General features: G+C 44.6%; 1 protein-coding gene across 1 annotated transcript in view; it reads left to right on the forward strand.

The window, feature by feature from the left end:
- Positions 1–17,022, forward strand: part of LOC124622912 (B-cell lymphoma 6 protein homolog) — a 379,210-nt gene that overhangs the window by 355,902 nt on the left and 6,286 nt on the right. Inside the window, exon 8 of the mRNA XM_047148701.1 lies at positions 4,140–4,526. Coding sequence (XP_047004657.1) covers positions 4,140–4,526 — 387 coding nt within the window. The remainder of the gene's footprint in view (positions 1–4,139; positions 4,527–17,022) is intronic.

Raw genomic sequence — 17,022 nt, forward strand, 5'->3', positions numbered from 1 at the left:
TAAGGACATCACACACATCCATGCCCGAGGCAGGATTCTAACCTGCGACCGTAGCGGTCGCTCGGCTCCAGACTGTAGCGCCCAGAACCGCACGGCCACTCCGGCCGGCTACATGGAAATGCGTATGCACATTTTGTACGAACATTTTATCTGTTCTTCTAGGAGAGGTACCACTGAATAAGCGACAACGTATGTGGTTCCAACGCAATGGTTGCCGAAAGATGCAACGCAAATACTACATGAAAAGTTTCCTGACCATTGGATACATTGGAATTCTGCAGTACAATGACCGGCCCTGATCTGACTTCTCTTGATTTCTTTCTATGCATTGCACCGAAATACCAGGAAGCCACAACTACTCCAGAGGATATGCGTCGTCGAATCGTCGTAAATTTACACTGTACTTTCATATATTCACTTATCTCGCGAACGGCATTGCAAATATGATCTGCAATCGATGATAAACTATTTAAACACATACTTACTCGTAAATAAAGTGTAAAGCTTTCATTTTGTGGGTGAATGTCGTCAGTCATTTTGAATAAATTGCTTAGTTTATTTAATGAGTGTTCCGTCTAACTAAAATTTCAAGTAGTGTTTATGAACAGATTTGTCCGACAGCAGGTGGTTTACTTTAAGAACATTCAGGCGTCTCCTGGCAAAGACAGGTCAGTTATTGTGTTTTTTTTTTTGTTTTGTTTTTTGTTTCAAATCTAAGGAAGTTAATAAAGCAGTTTCGTTCTTTCTTTGAAAATCGCTGTTTATCATTCTGAAGCATGAATAACCGGTGTTTCTGTTTCGGCTTTGACAAATAAGAAGCAACCGGGAGGGTTTAAATGGAAAACTGCCTGACCAAACTGTAGCTGTTTCCACAAAAACCTAGAAACGTACACTCATTTGAAATAGTTTTCCTAAGGTCCATCCGATGCGCCACAAGCTAGCATGTGCCGTAGTTCCATACCTTAACAAAAATCATAGCTGACCCTGTATCTACGACGTATACGAAATGAGGTTTAATCTTGGAAGCCTACAACTATCACACTATGTGATCAAAAGTATCCGGACATCCCCAAAGATATATGTTTTTCATATTAGGTGCATTGTGCTGCCACCTACTGCCAAGGTACTTCACATTAGCGAACTCAGCAGTCATTTGACATCATGAGAGAGTAGAATGGGACGCTGCGCAGAACTCACGGACTTCGAACGTGGTCAGGCGATTGGGTGTCACTTGTATCGTACGCGAGATTTCCACACTCCTAAACATCCCGAGGTCCACTGTTTCCGATGTGATAGTGAAGTGGAAACGTGAAGGGACAAGTACATTGCAAAAGCATACAGGTCGACCTCGTCTGTTGACTGACAGAGACCGCCTACAGTTGAAGAGGGTCGTAATGTGTAATAGGCTGACACCTACCCAGACCATCACACAGGAATTCCAAACTGTTTGGCGGTATGTGAGAAAATTTGGATTTCGTGGTCGAGCGGCTGCTCATAAGCCACACATCACGCCAGTAAATGCCAAACGATGGCTCGCTTGGTGTAAGGAGTGTAAGCATTGGACGATTGAACTGTGGAAAAACGTTGTGTGGAGTGACGAATCACGATACACATTGTGGCTATCCGATGACAGGTGTGGGTACGGCGAACGCCCGGTGAACGTCATCTGCCAGCGTGTGTATTGCAAACAGTAAAATTCGGAGGCGGTGGTGTTATGGTGTGGTCGTGTTTTTCATGGAGGGGGCTTGCACCCCTTGTTGTTTTTCGTGGCACTAACACAGCACAGGCCTACATTGATGTTTTAAGCTCCTTCTTGCTTCCCACTGTTGAAGAGCAATTCAGGGATGGTGATTGCATCTTTCAACAAGATCGAGCACCTGTTTATAATGCACGGCCTGTAGCGGAGTAGTTGCACGACAATAACATCCCTGTAATGGACTGGCCTGCACAGAGTCCTGACCTGAACCCTATAGAACACCTTTGGGATGTTTTGGAACACCGATGTCATTCCAGGCCTCACCGACCGACATCGATACCTCTCCTCAATGCAGCACTCCGTGAAGAATGGGCGGCCATTCCGCAAGAAACCTTCCAGCACCTGATTGAACGTATGCCTGTGAGAGTGGAAGCTGTCATCAAGGCTAAGGGCGGGTCAACACCATATTGAATTCCAGCATTACCGATGGACGGCGCCACGAATTTGTACATCATTTTCAGCCAGGTGTCCGGGTACTTTTGATCACATAGTATAACTCGCATGAGAGTTCTGCTTTGCGGTGTTTAAACCGCAGTACCTGGCTCTAGCCTCACTGCTTCCCAATTTTTTAGGTTTCTCGGATCCTTTTGCGAAGAGTTTCAGTCTCACCATTAACAAGGAGTGTATCACTGAATTCGTCTTTTCAAGTGCTTCCAGATGCCGTTAAAAAAAGTACATCATTCAGTATAAAAAATCATACTGGCTTCATCATCTCGATTGTTACGAGAGTTAAGACACTTTATCACATATCAAACTGCATGCTCCTTAGTGTACTATCATTTGGTGAAAACCTCGTTTCGGTATCTGGATCCGTTCACGAAATAAAATGGGTGTTACGTATAAGTGACTCACATATAGTTTTGTGTGTGTGTGTGTGTGTGTGTGTGTGTGTGTGTGTGTGTGCGTGTGTGTGTGCGCGTGTGTGTGTGTGTGTTCTGGCGTTCTGTCGACACACTGCACAACGTGTAATGTTCAGACATGCCAACTTTCAAAAGTGAAAAATCAGGAGAATTTTAGCGCTGTACTATTGTGACATCCCTGTCAAAGTTGCAATAATTCAGTACCTGTACCTGGCACACCCATATTGTTTCGCAATTTCAGAATCGGGAAACATTTTGCGAAGCAAAGACCCAGCGTGGTCGGCACAGTTTATAGTCAAGTTATGCTCTACAATAAATGAGGTAAATAAAGCCTCGGCATTCGGCACAGAATCTACATTCTGGAGTTTACACGAGAAGTTAAGTTTATGGTCCCCTTCTACACAATGGACACTCTCCTTGTGTTTTTTAGTTTGTACATGTTTAAGAATGCCGCATTTCCCGCCATGAGCCACCGAAAAGTCACATCTACATACACTACAAAATGCCTAAGTTTGTCCCTTCCTCGATTCACTTTAACATGGAAACTTTTCCTTATATACGTTTCTGAACACTGCATCGTATTTCTTCGCCATCCTGCACAAAAAATAATCAACACCTCCATGATATGCAGCTAACAACTACTACAGAGTACACAAATCACGCAGCAGGACCGAGAACACAATGGTCTTACGTTCTAGACAACGGTCATGTAGCAATGATGCCAACCCTGGTGCACCGTTTCCCCCTATATTGCACTTCAAATTCCCCTAAACAATTTGTCACACTGTCGGGTAAGCGAGCGGGGCGGGTGGGGCGGTAAAAGGGAGTCAACAATGAAATTGTAGAGTGGAGGGGCGGGGCGGGGAGGGGATGGTAGTAACCCTAAATATTTTTCCCTCCTGTAACATATATCCCTCTAATTTCCCCCAGGCAGCTTAATTCCCCCTAAATTTAGGAGGAAATCCCCCAACTTGGCAACACTTCCTTGTAGAAAGAACAACGCAATCACTTCGTTTGGAACGACTATCGACTACTCGTTGTCCACAATAACTTGACGATTGCACTGATGCTACCAGAAGTGAAGGAAATTGGCACTGGCTGAAAGATATTCATTTGTCTCCGAGCGCTGCCAACGATAAGTTCCTTACTTCCTTGTAGATACGAAGCGCGAGCTACGCCTACTGCCGCTCCCGACAACCATCGCACGAATCTTCCAAGTTAACATAGACAAGTAGCAGCCATACATTGTCATCCACCAATATATCGAGGGGGCATGATTTTCAAATAGTAAGGAAAGTACTGAAACTGCTCTGAAAATCGGGAGATCAGGAGGAATAAGGAAATATATGGAGTCTCCTGCTTAAATCAGGAGAGTTGGCATGTCTGAATGTTTATCGTGGGCATGACCTATGGAACAGTGACTAAGTATCTGCTTAATTCCTAGTCCACAATGTTCTCCCAGCAATGTTTACATCAGGAAGACACATCTCGGCTTACTGGCAGCTCTGTGTTCCCGTTGACAGGCGCACGGACGCACGCACACGGGGGAGAAGCCGCACCGCTGCCCGCAGTGCGGGAAGGCGTTCAGCCAACTGCGCAACTACAAGTACCACATGTCGGTGCACGCGGGCACACGCGAGTTCGCGGCCGCCTGCCCCGAGTGCGGCAAGGTGTTCAACGACCGAGGCTACCTCAGCTCGCACATGAAGATCCACCGCAACCGCAAGGAGTACGCGTGTGCAGACTGCGGCCGGCGCTTCAACCAGCGCGTCGCCTACAATATGCACGTGCGCACGCACACGGGTGAGCGGCCGCACGCCTGCGCGCTCTGCGGCAAGGCCTTCTCCCGCAAGATGCTGCTCAAGCAGCACATGCGCACGCACACCGGCGAGAAGCCGTTCACCTGCGAGGTAATATCACTCTGCCAAATCTACAGTACAAGGGACGTTCATTAGTAACTGCAACACAATTTTTTTCTGAAATCAGGTTGGTTTTATTCAGGTTTCCAATACACCGTATTATTCCCCATTCTTCTGGCTATAAAGCCTTATTTTTCAACACAATCTTCGCCTTCGCCGCTCACTGACAAGGGAACCTCCCCATCGCACCCCCCTCAGATTTAGCTATAAGTTGGCACACTGGATAGGCCTTGAAAAACTGAACACACATCGATCGAGAAAACAGGAAGAAGTTGTGTGGAACTATGAAAAAAATAAGCAAAATATACAAACTGAGTAGTCCATGCGCAAGATAGGCAACATCAAGGATAATATGAGCTGAGGAGCACCCTAGTCCCGTGGTTAGCGTGAGCAAGTGCGGAACGAGAGGTCCCTGGTTCAAGTTTTCCCTCGAGTGAAAAGTTTATTTTTTTTATTTTCAGACAATTATCAAAGTTCAAGCACTCACACATAATCAACTTCGCTCTCCAAAATTCCAGGACACGTTCAGATTTGCTTGGACATATGCAGGATTTGACGGTCTACACACGGAAAAATTAAAAAACGTTAAAAAGATGGCGACTGTGAAGCTGTTACATTCATTTGTTGCAGTTTATGTGACAAACTCTTATGTTTTCATCACTTTTTTGGGAGTGATTACCACATCCACGAGAAAACCTAAATCGGGCAAGGTAGAAGAATCTTTTTACCCATTCGCCAAGTGTACAAGTTAGGTGGGTCGACAACATATTCCTGTCATGTGACGCACATGCCGTCACCAGTGCCGTATAGAATATATCAGACGTGTTTTCCTGTGGAGGAATCGGTTGACCTATGACCTTTCGATCAAATGTTTTCGGTTCCCATTGGAGAGGCATGTCCTTTCGTCTACTAATCGCACGGTTTTGCGGTGCGGTCGCAAAACACATACACTAAACTTATTACAGTGAACAGAGACGTCAATGAACGAAGGACAGATCATAACTTTGCGAAAATAAGGAAAGTAAAAAATTTACACTCGAGGAAAGACTTGAACCAAGAACCTCTCGTTCCGCAGCTGCTCACGCTAACCAGGGGACCACGGCACTCCTGAACGTGTATTGGCCTTGATGTTGCCCATCTTGCACATGGACTACTCGGTTTGTATATTTTGTTTATTTTTTTCATAGTTCCACACAACTTTTTCCTGTTTTCTCGATTGATGTGTGTTCAGTTTTTCAACGCCTATCCACTGTGCCAACTCATTACTAAATCTGAGGGGGGTGCAATGGGGAGGTTCCCTTGTGAGAAAGCCTGTGTGCCCTCATGGTACCACCCCACTGGTCGACAGGGGAGCCAACGTCTTGCTGCATCAATAACTACCTATCATCCACGTACCACTTCCCGTGGAGTGCGTACTCCACTGGGCCAAACAGATGTAACTCGGAAGGTCCGAAATCAGGACGGTAGGTTGCTTGAGAAAGAACAGACCAATGAAGCTTTGTAAGCTCCTCTCGAAGGCGCAGACTTCTGCGAGCCTTGTGTTGTCATGGAGAACGAGAGTTCGTTTGCCTCTTGGTGGCGACGAACACGCTCAGTTTCCTGAGAGTAGCACAGTACACTTCAGAGTTGATCGTTGCACCATGAGAAAGGACATCAAACACAGCATCTCCTTCAGAGTCTCAGAAGACGGTCGCCATGACTTTACTGCCGGAATGTATGGCTTTGAACTTTTTCTTCAGAGGAGAGGTAGTGCGGCGCCACCCCATGGATTGCAGTTTCGTTTCCGGTTCGAATTGGGAAACCCTTGTTTCATCGCCTGAGATGATGTTCGACAAAAAATTTTCAACGATCAGCCTAGTAACGCAGAAGCAATTCCGCACAGATGGTCCTTCGTTGTTCTTGATGGTCTGCCGTTAGGCGGCGGGGAACCCAGTGGGCACAAACGTTTGAGTACCCCAGCTGGTGGACGAGTGTGTCATTACTGCCAACACAGACGTCCAGTTGAGCAGGGAGATGTTTAATGGTGATCCATCGATCCTCTCGAATGAGTGTGTCCGCACGTTCCAAAACTGCATGAGTCACAGCTGTGTTGGGGCCTTCCGGCACACGGGAAATCGGACAGGTTTGCGCGATCTCGTTGCTATGTCGAGAGACGCCTCGCCCAACGACTCACCGGTGCTTTTATTCACTGTCCGGTCTCCGCAGATTTTCTGCAAACAACTAAGAATATTTACAATGCTCTGGTTTTCCGCCAAAAGAAAATCAATGACAGCTCTCTACTTGAAACGCACCACCGTTATAAACACCACTCTGAAGGCTATGTATAGCGTATGGCCTCATCTATCTCAACTATGAATAAACGTCGCAACCTACATCCATTGGAACCTGCATACTCTGGTCATCCCTTGGTCTCCTTCTACAATTCCCCCCCCATACACACAAAAGCGCGCGCACACATTTCCCTCCACAAGTAAATTAACAATTCCTTCAGGCCTCGCCTCTATTACTCTAGTTATGTTTCTTTTTGCTCCATTTCGATACAGTCTCATTTATTAATCTAACCTCAGTATTTTTCTTTACCAATATACCTCAAAAGCTTCTCGTCTACTACTTTCAGTTCCCAGTCCCTAATCTACTTCCCTCAGTGTAACCTGATTTAAATCGCCTCCAGGCCACTACTCTTGTTTTACTTTTTTTGATGGCTCTCTTATAACCTCCTTTCAAGGCACTATCAATTCCGTTCAACTGCTCTTCCATGTCCTTTGCTCTGTCTGACATAATTACAGTGGCATCGCAAACATCAAATATTTCAGTTCTTCTCCATCAATTCCGAACTCCTTTCCAAATTTCTTCCGGTTTCCTTTACTGATTGCTCAACGTACAGACTGAATAACATTGGGGATATGATACAGCCTTGTCTCACTCCCTTCTTAAGCACTGCTTCCTTTTTGTGTGCTTCGACACTCTATAACTGCAGTCTGGTTTTTGCACAAGTTGTGTATCATGTTTCGCTGTCCGTATTTCATACTTGCTACCTTCAAAATGTCAAAGACCGTATTCCAGCTTTCTCGAAATCTGTATGTGCTGTGAAAATAAATTTTCCTTTCTTTAATTATCTTATAAGATAACCCGGGGGGTCAGTATTGCCTCGTGTGTTCTCGTACGTCTTCCAAACTCAATTTGATGCGGCCCGAGGTCGACTTTTACCAGTTTTTTCCATTCCACTATTTATAATTTGTGTCAGTGTTTAGCAGGCATTACTTATTACAATGACATTGCAGTCATATTCACTCTTGTCAGCATCTGCCTTCTTTGGAAATAGACTTACTAATTTCTTCGGGAAGTGTGGGGGTACATATTTACACACAGGCTGGCTTTCCCGAGGATCTCAATAAGTCTGACAAAATATCTTCAACTCCAGGGGTCGTATTAAGATTTACGTCTTTCGGCACTACGTCTAATTCTTCTCAAGATATCTTAACTCCCATTTCATCTTCGTTTACTTCCTCCTCCGTTTCAAAAATATTGTCTTCAAGTTCATTTCCCTCGCACAGCCCTTCTACACAGGGTCAACCACAGCTACATTGACAAACTTTCAGAGGTTGTAGTAAGGGCCGAAAAAAGAAAAAAAGTGTGGATGAATATTGATTCTAAAATGTGTACCTTGAGAGCTATGAGCGCTTCTTGATCTTTGCTACTGTGCTATACATCTCTTCTACTGAACAAGTTCTCATAGTTCTTAAGGCATGCATTTTTAACGCACCCATGTTTACTAGACTTTTTCTTGTTTTGGTCCATTTTGCCACTTCTGAAGGTTTGTTCCACCTTTCAGCTTCCCCTTCTTCGCTCCGTAATACCTTGCCGTCTGAGCTCTTAATATTCACAAAGGTCTCCGACGGTCTCTCTAATTTTCATATAGGCGGCATCTATCTTTCCCCTAGTTGCGTATGCTTCTACATCCTTACAATCTTCGTCTTGCCATTTCTCATTGTTCAGTCTCATTTTTATATTTATGCTTAGATTTTCGCTTGCTTCATTTTCACAGTTTCACCCTTGCAGAATTAGAATCAATAAAACTTATACCGTACCCCTTTTATTTCCTCTACGCTTCAAGATACCGAATCGAAATTTTCGGGAAATGACAGTACGCAGAAGGCAAGTTATTTTGTTACATGGGTAATTCTCTCAACTCTTATACCAGTCGAGATGCTGAAGCACATTTTAATGAAGATAAATAATGAAACGTCCTGGCAGATTAAAACTGTGTGCCCGACCGGGACTCGAACTCGGGACCTTTGCCTTTCGCGGGCAAGTGCTCTACCAACTGAGCTACCGAAGCACGACTCACGCCCGGTACTCACAGCTTTACTTCTGCCAGTACCTCGTCTCCTACCTTCCGGGCGTGAGTCGTGCTTCGGTAGCTCAGTTGGTAGAGCACTTGCCCGCGAGAGGCAAAGGTCCCGAGTTCGAGTCTCGGTCGGGCACACAATTTTAATCTGCCAGGAAGTTTCATATCAGCGCACACTCCGCTGCAGAGTGAAAATCTCATTCAAGATAAATAATATCAATGGGAGTCGAATGTTCTTGGAAAGTTAAACACAGTGATATAATTCTCGTTAATGTTGGCGTTGAAACTTTTTCGCAAAACTAAGTTGAAAAGCAAGGACGGCCAGAATAGTCTACTGTGGTAGAAATTCTGCCTAGTGGGGCTGTCATGCAAGGTTCCGTCGTTATATGCAGCCGGAAAATAGGTTTATGCTACCGAGATAAGTTTTTCCTCTTGGCCTTATTTTATATGAGGCTGATACATGGTCAGCTTCAATTGTTATAAACAACACTCTACGCTAACTTCTAGCGTATCAGAAGGGGCTTAAAAAACTATTTTAAATTTGTATACATAGTCATGATTAGGTGAATAGCTTTTGTGGAAACAGTTAATCAGTCGAAAGGCTTGATACCACAAGGGCCTGGTTTGTAAGTCCAACTTCGCGGTGCTTCCATCGCAATAGTCGATTCTGGCCACCTCAACTCCCACTTTAGCATATTTCTTCGATATTTTTGCGAACACTTTAAAAGCCAATATTAACGATCATTATATAACTGCAATCGTGTCTTCAAGAACTTTCGAATGCCATTAAAAAAGTACATAGTTCTCCGTTAGAAAAACCTCCAGACAATTTATTTCGATTGATACAAGAGTTGATGCAGCGGTGAAATTTTTGGGTGATTTACGTTGTAAATACCGCATGTTTCGTCTAAGAATCGTCGGGCGAATTTCCTCTTCTGTTTCGACGGATACGTGACATTTCGTTTTTTATTGTGTAGGGGTAGGGGTGTAAATGTGGAAGCGTGTGGGTAATGTGGAAACGTCTAGTATCTGGCCTGCAGAGTGCTGCACTCTAGCAGGGCAGCCAGAAATTGTTGCAATAGTTCCTATTTCTCATGGTAGAGGAATAGCAGTCAGTTGAACAACAAACGCCGTGACAGTGATGCATTTTACGTTCACGCATTTTCTACACCTTTTTCTAGTGGGATGCTGAAAACAAGATTAAGGCTATAAGAGCCTTAAGGGAAAAGCAGATTGGGTTAAGAAGAGCAGTAAAAGCTTTCAGTGAACCTCTGACGACACTTCAAAGGTTTTTGCATAGTGATATGCCACCTGAAGAATATGTTTCTTTGAGACTTGGACATAAGCCTGTACTACCTGATGCTATTGAGAAACAGTTGGTACAGTATCTCTTTGAAATGGATAATCGCTTCTATGGCCTTACCAGATTAGATGTCAAGAGAATAGCATATCAGCTGACGGAAAGAAATAATATTTGCTTAACAAGAGTGATAGGGCACAAATCGCAGAATATCTGAGTGACCACCATCAAACGTTCATTTCTGAGGAAGACGATGTGGAACAAAAATGGAAAAAATTCAGAAACATCGTCCAGTACGCCTTAGATAAGTTCGTACCGACTAAGGTCCAAAGCGAGGGGAAAGATCCACCGTGGTATAACAATCATGTACGAAAGGTACTACGGAAACAAAGAAAGCTTCATCATAGGTTTAAGAGTAGTCGAATCATAGCTGATAAGGAAAAGCTGAACGAAGCGAAAAAGAGCGTAAAGAGAGCAATGAGAGAAGCATTCAACGAATTCGAACATAAAACATTGGCAAACAATCTAAACAAGAACCCTAAAAAGTTTTGGTCATATGTAAAATCGGTAAGCGGATCTAAATCCCCTATTCAGTCACTCGTTGACCACGATGGCACCGAAACAGAGGACGACCGAAGAAAGGCAGAAATACTGAATTCAGTGTTCCGAAACTGTTTCACCGCGGAAAATCGTAACACGGTCCCTGACTTCAGCCGTCGCACGGACGCCAAAATGGAAAATATTGAAATAAACGATATCGGAACTGAAAAACAACTGCTATCACTTAGTAGCGGAAAAGCATCCGGACCAGACGAGATACCCTTAAGATTCTACAGTGATTATGCTAAAGAACTTGCCCCCTTTCTATCAGCAATTTATCGTAGATCGCTGGAAGAACGTAAAGTACCTAGCGACTGGAAGAAAGCGCAGGTCGTTCCCATTTTCAAGAAGGGTCATAAATCAGATGCGAATAATTATAGGCCTATTTCGCTTACGTCAATCTGTTGTAGAATAATGGAACATGTTTTGTGTTCTCGTATTATGACGTTCTTAGATAATACAAATCTCCTTCATCATAACCAACATGGATTCCGCAAACAGAGATCATGTGAAACTCAGCTCGCCCTATTTGCCCAAGAAATTCACAGTGCCGTAGACACTGGCGAGCAGATTGATGCCGTATTCCTGGACTTCAGGAAGGCATTTGATACGGTTCCGCACTTACGTTTAGTGAAAAAAATACGAGCTTACGGAATATCGGACCAGGTTTGTGATTGGATTCAGCATTTCCTAGAAGAAAGAACACAACATGTCATACTTAACGGTTCAAAATCTGCAGATGTAGAGGTAATTTCGGGAGTACCGCAGGGAAGCGTGATAGGACCTTTATTGTTTACAATATACACTCCTGGAAATGGAAAAAAGAACACATTGACACCGGTGTGTCAGACCCACCATACTTGCTCCGGACACTGCGAGAGGGCTGTACAAGCAATGATCACACGCACGGCACAGCGGACACACCAGGAACCGCGGTGTTGGCCGTCGAATGGCGCTAGCTGCGCAGCATTTGTGCACCGCCGCCGTCAGTGTCAGCCAGTTTGCCGTGGCATACGGAGCTCCATCGCAGTCTTTAACACTGGTAGCATGCCGCGACAGCGTGGACGTGAACCGTATATGCAGTTGACGGACTTTGAGCGAGGGCGTATAGTGGGCATGCGGGAGGCCGGTGGACGTACCGCCGAATTGCTCAACACGTGGGGCGTGAGGTCTCCACAGTACATCGATGTTGTCGCCAGTGGTCGGCGGAAGGTGCACGTGCCCGTCGACCTGGGACCGGACCGCAGCGACGCACGGATGCACGCCAAGACCGTAGGATCCTACGCAGTGCCGTAGGGGACCGCACCGCCACTTCCCAGCAAATTAGGGACACTGTTGCTCCTGGGGTATCGGCGAGGACCATTCGCAACCGTCTCCATGAAGCTGGGCTACGGTCCCGCACACCGTTAGGCCGTCTTCCGCTTGCGCCCCAACATCGTGCAGCCCGCCTCCAGTGGTGTCGCGACAGGCGTGAATGGAGGGACGAATGGAGACGTGTCGTCTTCAGCGATGAGAGTCGCTTCTGCCGTGGTGCCAATGATGGTCGTATGCGTGTTTGGCGCCGTGCAGGTGAGCGCCACAATCAGGACTGCATACGACCGAGGCACACAGGGCCAACACCCGGCGTCATGGTGTGGGGAGCGATCTCCTACACTGGCCGTACACCACTGGTGATCGTCGAGGGGACACTGAATAGTGCACGGTACATCCAAACCGTCATCGAACCCATCGTTCTACCATTCCTAGACCGGGAAGGGAACTTGCTGTTCCAACAGGACAATGCACGTCCGCATGTATCCCGTGCCACCCAACGTGCTCTAGAAGGTGTAAGTCAACTACCCTGGCCAGCAAGATCTCCGGATCTGTCCCCCATTGAGCATGTTTGGGACTGGATGAAGCGTCGTCTCACGCGGTCTGCACGTCCAGCACGAACGCTGGTCCAACTGAGGCGCCAGGTGGAAATGGCATGGCAAGCCGTTCCACAGGACTACATCCAGCATCTCTACGATCGTCTCCATGGGAGAATAGCAGCCTGCATTGCTGCGAAAGGTGAATATACACTGTACTAGTGCCGACATTGTGCATGCTCTGTTGCCTGTGTCTATGTGCCTGTGGTTCTGTCAGTGTGATCATGTGATGTATCTGACCCCAGGAATGTGTCAATAAAGTTTCCCCTTCCTGGGACAATGAATTCACGGTGTTCTTATTTCAATTTCCAGGAGTGTACATAAATGACTTAGTTGACAACATCGGTAGCTCCGTCAGGCTATTTGCAGATGACACGGTTGTCTACAAGAAAGTAGCAACATCAGAAGACTCGTACGTACTCCAGGAGGACCTGCAGAGGATTAATGCATGGTGCGACAGCTGGCAGCTTTCCCTAAACGTAGATAAATGTAATATAATGCGCATACATAGGGGCAGAAATCCATTCCAGTACGATTATGCCATAGGTGGTAAATCATTGGAAGCGGTAACGACCGTAAAATACTTAGGAGTTACTATCCGGAGCGATCTGAAGTGGAATGATCACATAAAACAAATAGTGGGAAAAGCAGGCGCCAGGTTGAGATTCATAGGAAGAATTCTAAGAAAATGTGACTCATCGACGAAAGAAGTAGCTTACAAAACGCTTGTTCGTCCGATTCTTGAGTATTGCTCACCAGTATGGGACCCTTACCAGGTTGGATTAATAGAAGAGATAGACATGATCCAGCGAAAAGCAGCGCGATTCGTCATGGGGACATTTAGTCAGCGCGAGAGCGTTACGGAGATGCTGAACAAGCTCCAGTGGCGGACACTTCAAGAAAGGCGTTACGCAATACGGAGAGGTTTATTATCGAAATTACGAGAGAGCACATTCCGGGAAGAGATGGGCAACATATTACTACCGCCCACATATATCTCGCGTAATGATCACAACGAAAAGATCCGAGAAATTAGAGCAAATACGGAGACTTACAAGCAGTCGTTCTTCCCACGCACAATTCGTGAATGGAACAGGGAAGGGGGGATCAGATAGTGGTACAATAAGTACCCTCCGCCACACACCGTAAGGTGGCTCGCGGAGTATAGATGTAGATGTAGAATATTAATCATCCTTTTACTTCAAATGCTGCAGGTAGAGCTTAGTTTGACCTCTTTCTTAGACAACAAAAAAATAAACTCTCAACCCACAAACCTATGGGAACCTCATTCTCGAGAGCAAACGGATTCAACAAGGAAGCTGTAGATAAGTTTTTTGACATTTTGGAAGCTGAGTACAGTAAACACTCCTATAGTGCTGATTACGTGTACAATGTGGACGAAACTGGGCTCTCTGTCGTCCAGAGCAGAATACCACATGTAATTGGACTGAAAGGTAAACGTCAAGTAGGTGCCCTCACATCAGCAGAGCGAGGATCCCTGGTGACTGTCATATGCTGTATGAGCGCTGGCAGTACTTTCATACCACCAATGACGATCTTCCCCAGGAAGAACTGGACTGATACTCTACCGAAAGGAGCACCACCTGGAACAATTAGTAAATGCCATCCTTCAGGGTGGATTCAAATTGAGCTCTTCTCCGAGTGGTTTGACCACTTCATTTCTAAGGCACATCCCTCAAAAGAATCTTCTATGTTGTTAATTCTTGATGGATATAACAGTCATGCCAGAAACCTTCAAGTTCTGGAACGTGCAAGGGAGAACCATGTTACAATCGTGAGAATCCCGCCTCACACCTCTCATAAAACTCAGTCACTTGATAAGACATTTATGGGCACTCTAGAAACCTATTACGCTAAGTAAGTTCGCCAATGGTTGCGGCACAGCAGCCGGCCCTTAGGACCATATGACATATCTGAGTTGAGTTGTTTGGAAAAGCCTACCTGAAGTGCCAGACTAGCTCTATTGTTGCAAAAGGATTTTTGGAGAGTGGAATTTTCCAATGTGACATGACTGTTTTTGGAGAAATCGACTTTATAGCTGCCACGTTGGCTTTAGATGAGGCCAGAAGTCTGAGAGGAACTTATGAGAATCCAGCATCTCCAGACAAGAGGACACTCAGAACGCATTCAGACCTGTGACAACTGACAGCCCAAGTGAAGATGGCCAAAGAGAAAGCGGAAGGTCAACATTGTTGTCAAATACCTCATCAAACACGTGTGTGTCTCCACAAGATATCATGCCAATCCCTCCTCTAAAGAGGAGGGTTTCCAACAGAGGTCGTAAACCAGGTTCATCAATTGTTTTGACATCTTAGCCTTATAAAACACGCCTTGAAGTCTCCTTACTGAAGGGTACACAGAAGGCACCTGCCAAAAGCAAGAAAAAACGAAGCTCCTCCTAGAAAACCATGCAAGAAACGGCTTAAGTTATCTGAGGATTCAGATGAAGAGCCCAGTGCATCAACTGTCTCTTCAGGCGAGTCAGATTTGGATCTCCCAGTTGGAGAAGAAAAACCTACTGAAGATGATGCCATTTGTATTTTTTGTGGAGGCGCATTTTCCATAGACGTTAGGAGAGAATTGTGGATTAAGCATGTAGTGTGTGAGGAGTGCAGTCACTCTTTGTGTGGCATAAATGAAGGAGATATTTACATACGCGATCTTTGCAAATGAACTTCGCTTATGAAACATTTTTCTATTACAGTTGCGTTTAAAAATATTTTTGTGTAATTTAAATTTAATATAAAATAAAATAGTTTCTAACATTTTTAATATGAGTAGTTTTCGTTTGAAGCAGTCAGTTTCCCATAATTTTAAGGCGTTTCCACATTACCCGCACTTCTTGAAAAATTAGTGAGTTGTGTAAGCAGAAAATATTTCTTTTTAAATTTTTAACATATTTAGTTTTTGTGTTTCATAATATTACATTCATTGCTAAAACATTATGAATTAGCTTAGGCTAATTTTTGAAGCTGAAAGAGAATTAAACATTTCTTTTATACAGCAAAAACAAACTGGGTTTCCACATTTACATCCCTACCTCTAAATATAGTGAGCGCAATCAAATATTGCTTATCATGAGTTGCTTACGACGCCCAGTATCAACGGAAAAAGACATTTTGGTTCTCTTTACAAACGAAATATACTTTAAACGGCAATTTCAAGTGTCGGTGGAACACTTTCACTGCGTGGTGAAAGCTGGCATGCAAGATGGAAAAAGTCGGGCGTGAAAGATGTGTCGAGTTAAGTGTTTACCACTCCGACTAGTGCAAGAGAACGCCAGAGCTTATTTTTGTCGCAAGGCGTAGTGAAACCGAGGAGACGATATCGTGTTAGGGATATCGAAACTGAAACATTAGGTCATTTTGCGAAAACGTCTTGATGTGATACTGTAGCTGGTTGCATTAATAATGTAACAGTGTGGATTGTTCTCTATCATTCTCTGATGCAGACAGCAACCGATGGTTGGCCACGTCTTCCTTGCCAGACTTCGCAAATGTCGTGTGTCGATCCAGGCTGCGGTGTCTCCTAAAGCCATGCAGCAGCGCTACCCAGTCTCTTCTCGTCTACCGATCATTTATCGTATCTTTCGCTTCCTGTTAACACACATTGTTAAACAGAAATCCGTTACATGTATATTAAAAGTCGCATAGTGTCACATTCGACGATATTATTTCAATAGTTCACGTGCAAAGTTTGAATACTTTTCTGCCGTATGGCCGCCTCAAAAGTTCTTGCAACCACCTGCAAAGACAGCTATACCATTTGTTAAATATCATATGACAAACGAAGAAAGTGTTTTCGCCCATTTCTTCCCAAATTTAAAGTAATAAATTTATTGCTACCGTTATTTGCGATCGTTCGATACTTGTATCCATGTGGTATTTTTTCCATAGCTATCAGAGTTTTCAAGGAGACCCAACTGAATGTGCATCGGGTTTTTTGGGACCAACACACACTTCTGTCCAAGTTGTCGTTCATTTCGAGCAGGAAATTGTTCCTACAGTAGCGTTTTTTTTTTTTTTTTTTGCACGTTCTTCACTATTTCATTCTCACAAAAGCAGCAGAGATCTGTGTACCCGCGCTGCATACCAAGTAGAACTAAAATTATCATTAAGTCTTCACATACACAATACAGTATTTGTGTTTCTCACGTTAAGTGTGAGCAGTGGTTCAAAATTCTTGCGTCTCCTCCTGGTTAGATGCATGACCAAAGAGAAAAGGTGATTTGTTCTCATTGTTCAAAACTACTAGTCAGTGTAACTTTGCTAAATATATGAAATGTCGTCCCTCGTTTACAGTGATACCGTG

This window comes from Schistocerca americana, chromosome 7, assembly GCF_021461395.2.
Source record: "Schistocerca americana isolate TAMUIC-IGC-003095 chromosome 7, iqSchAmer2.1, whole genome shotgun sequence".
In the NCBI taxonomy this organism is placed as follows: Eukaryota; Metazoa; Arthropoda; class Insecta; order Orthoptera; family Acrididae; genus Schistocerca; species Schistocerca americana.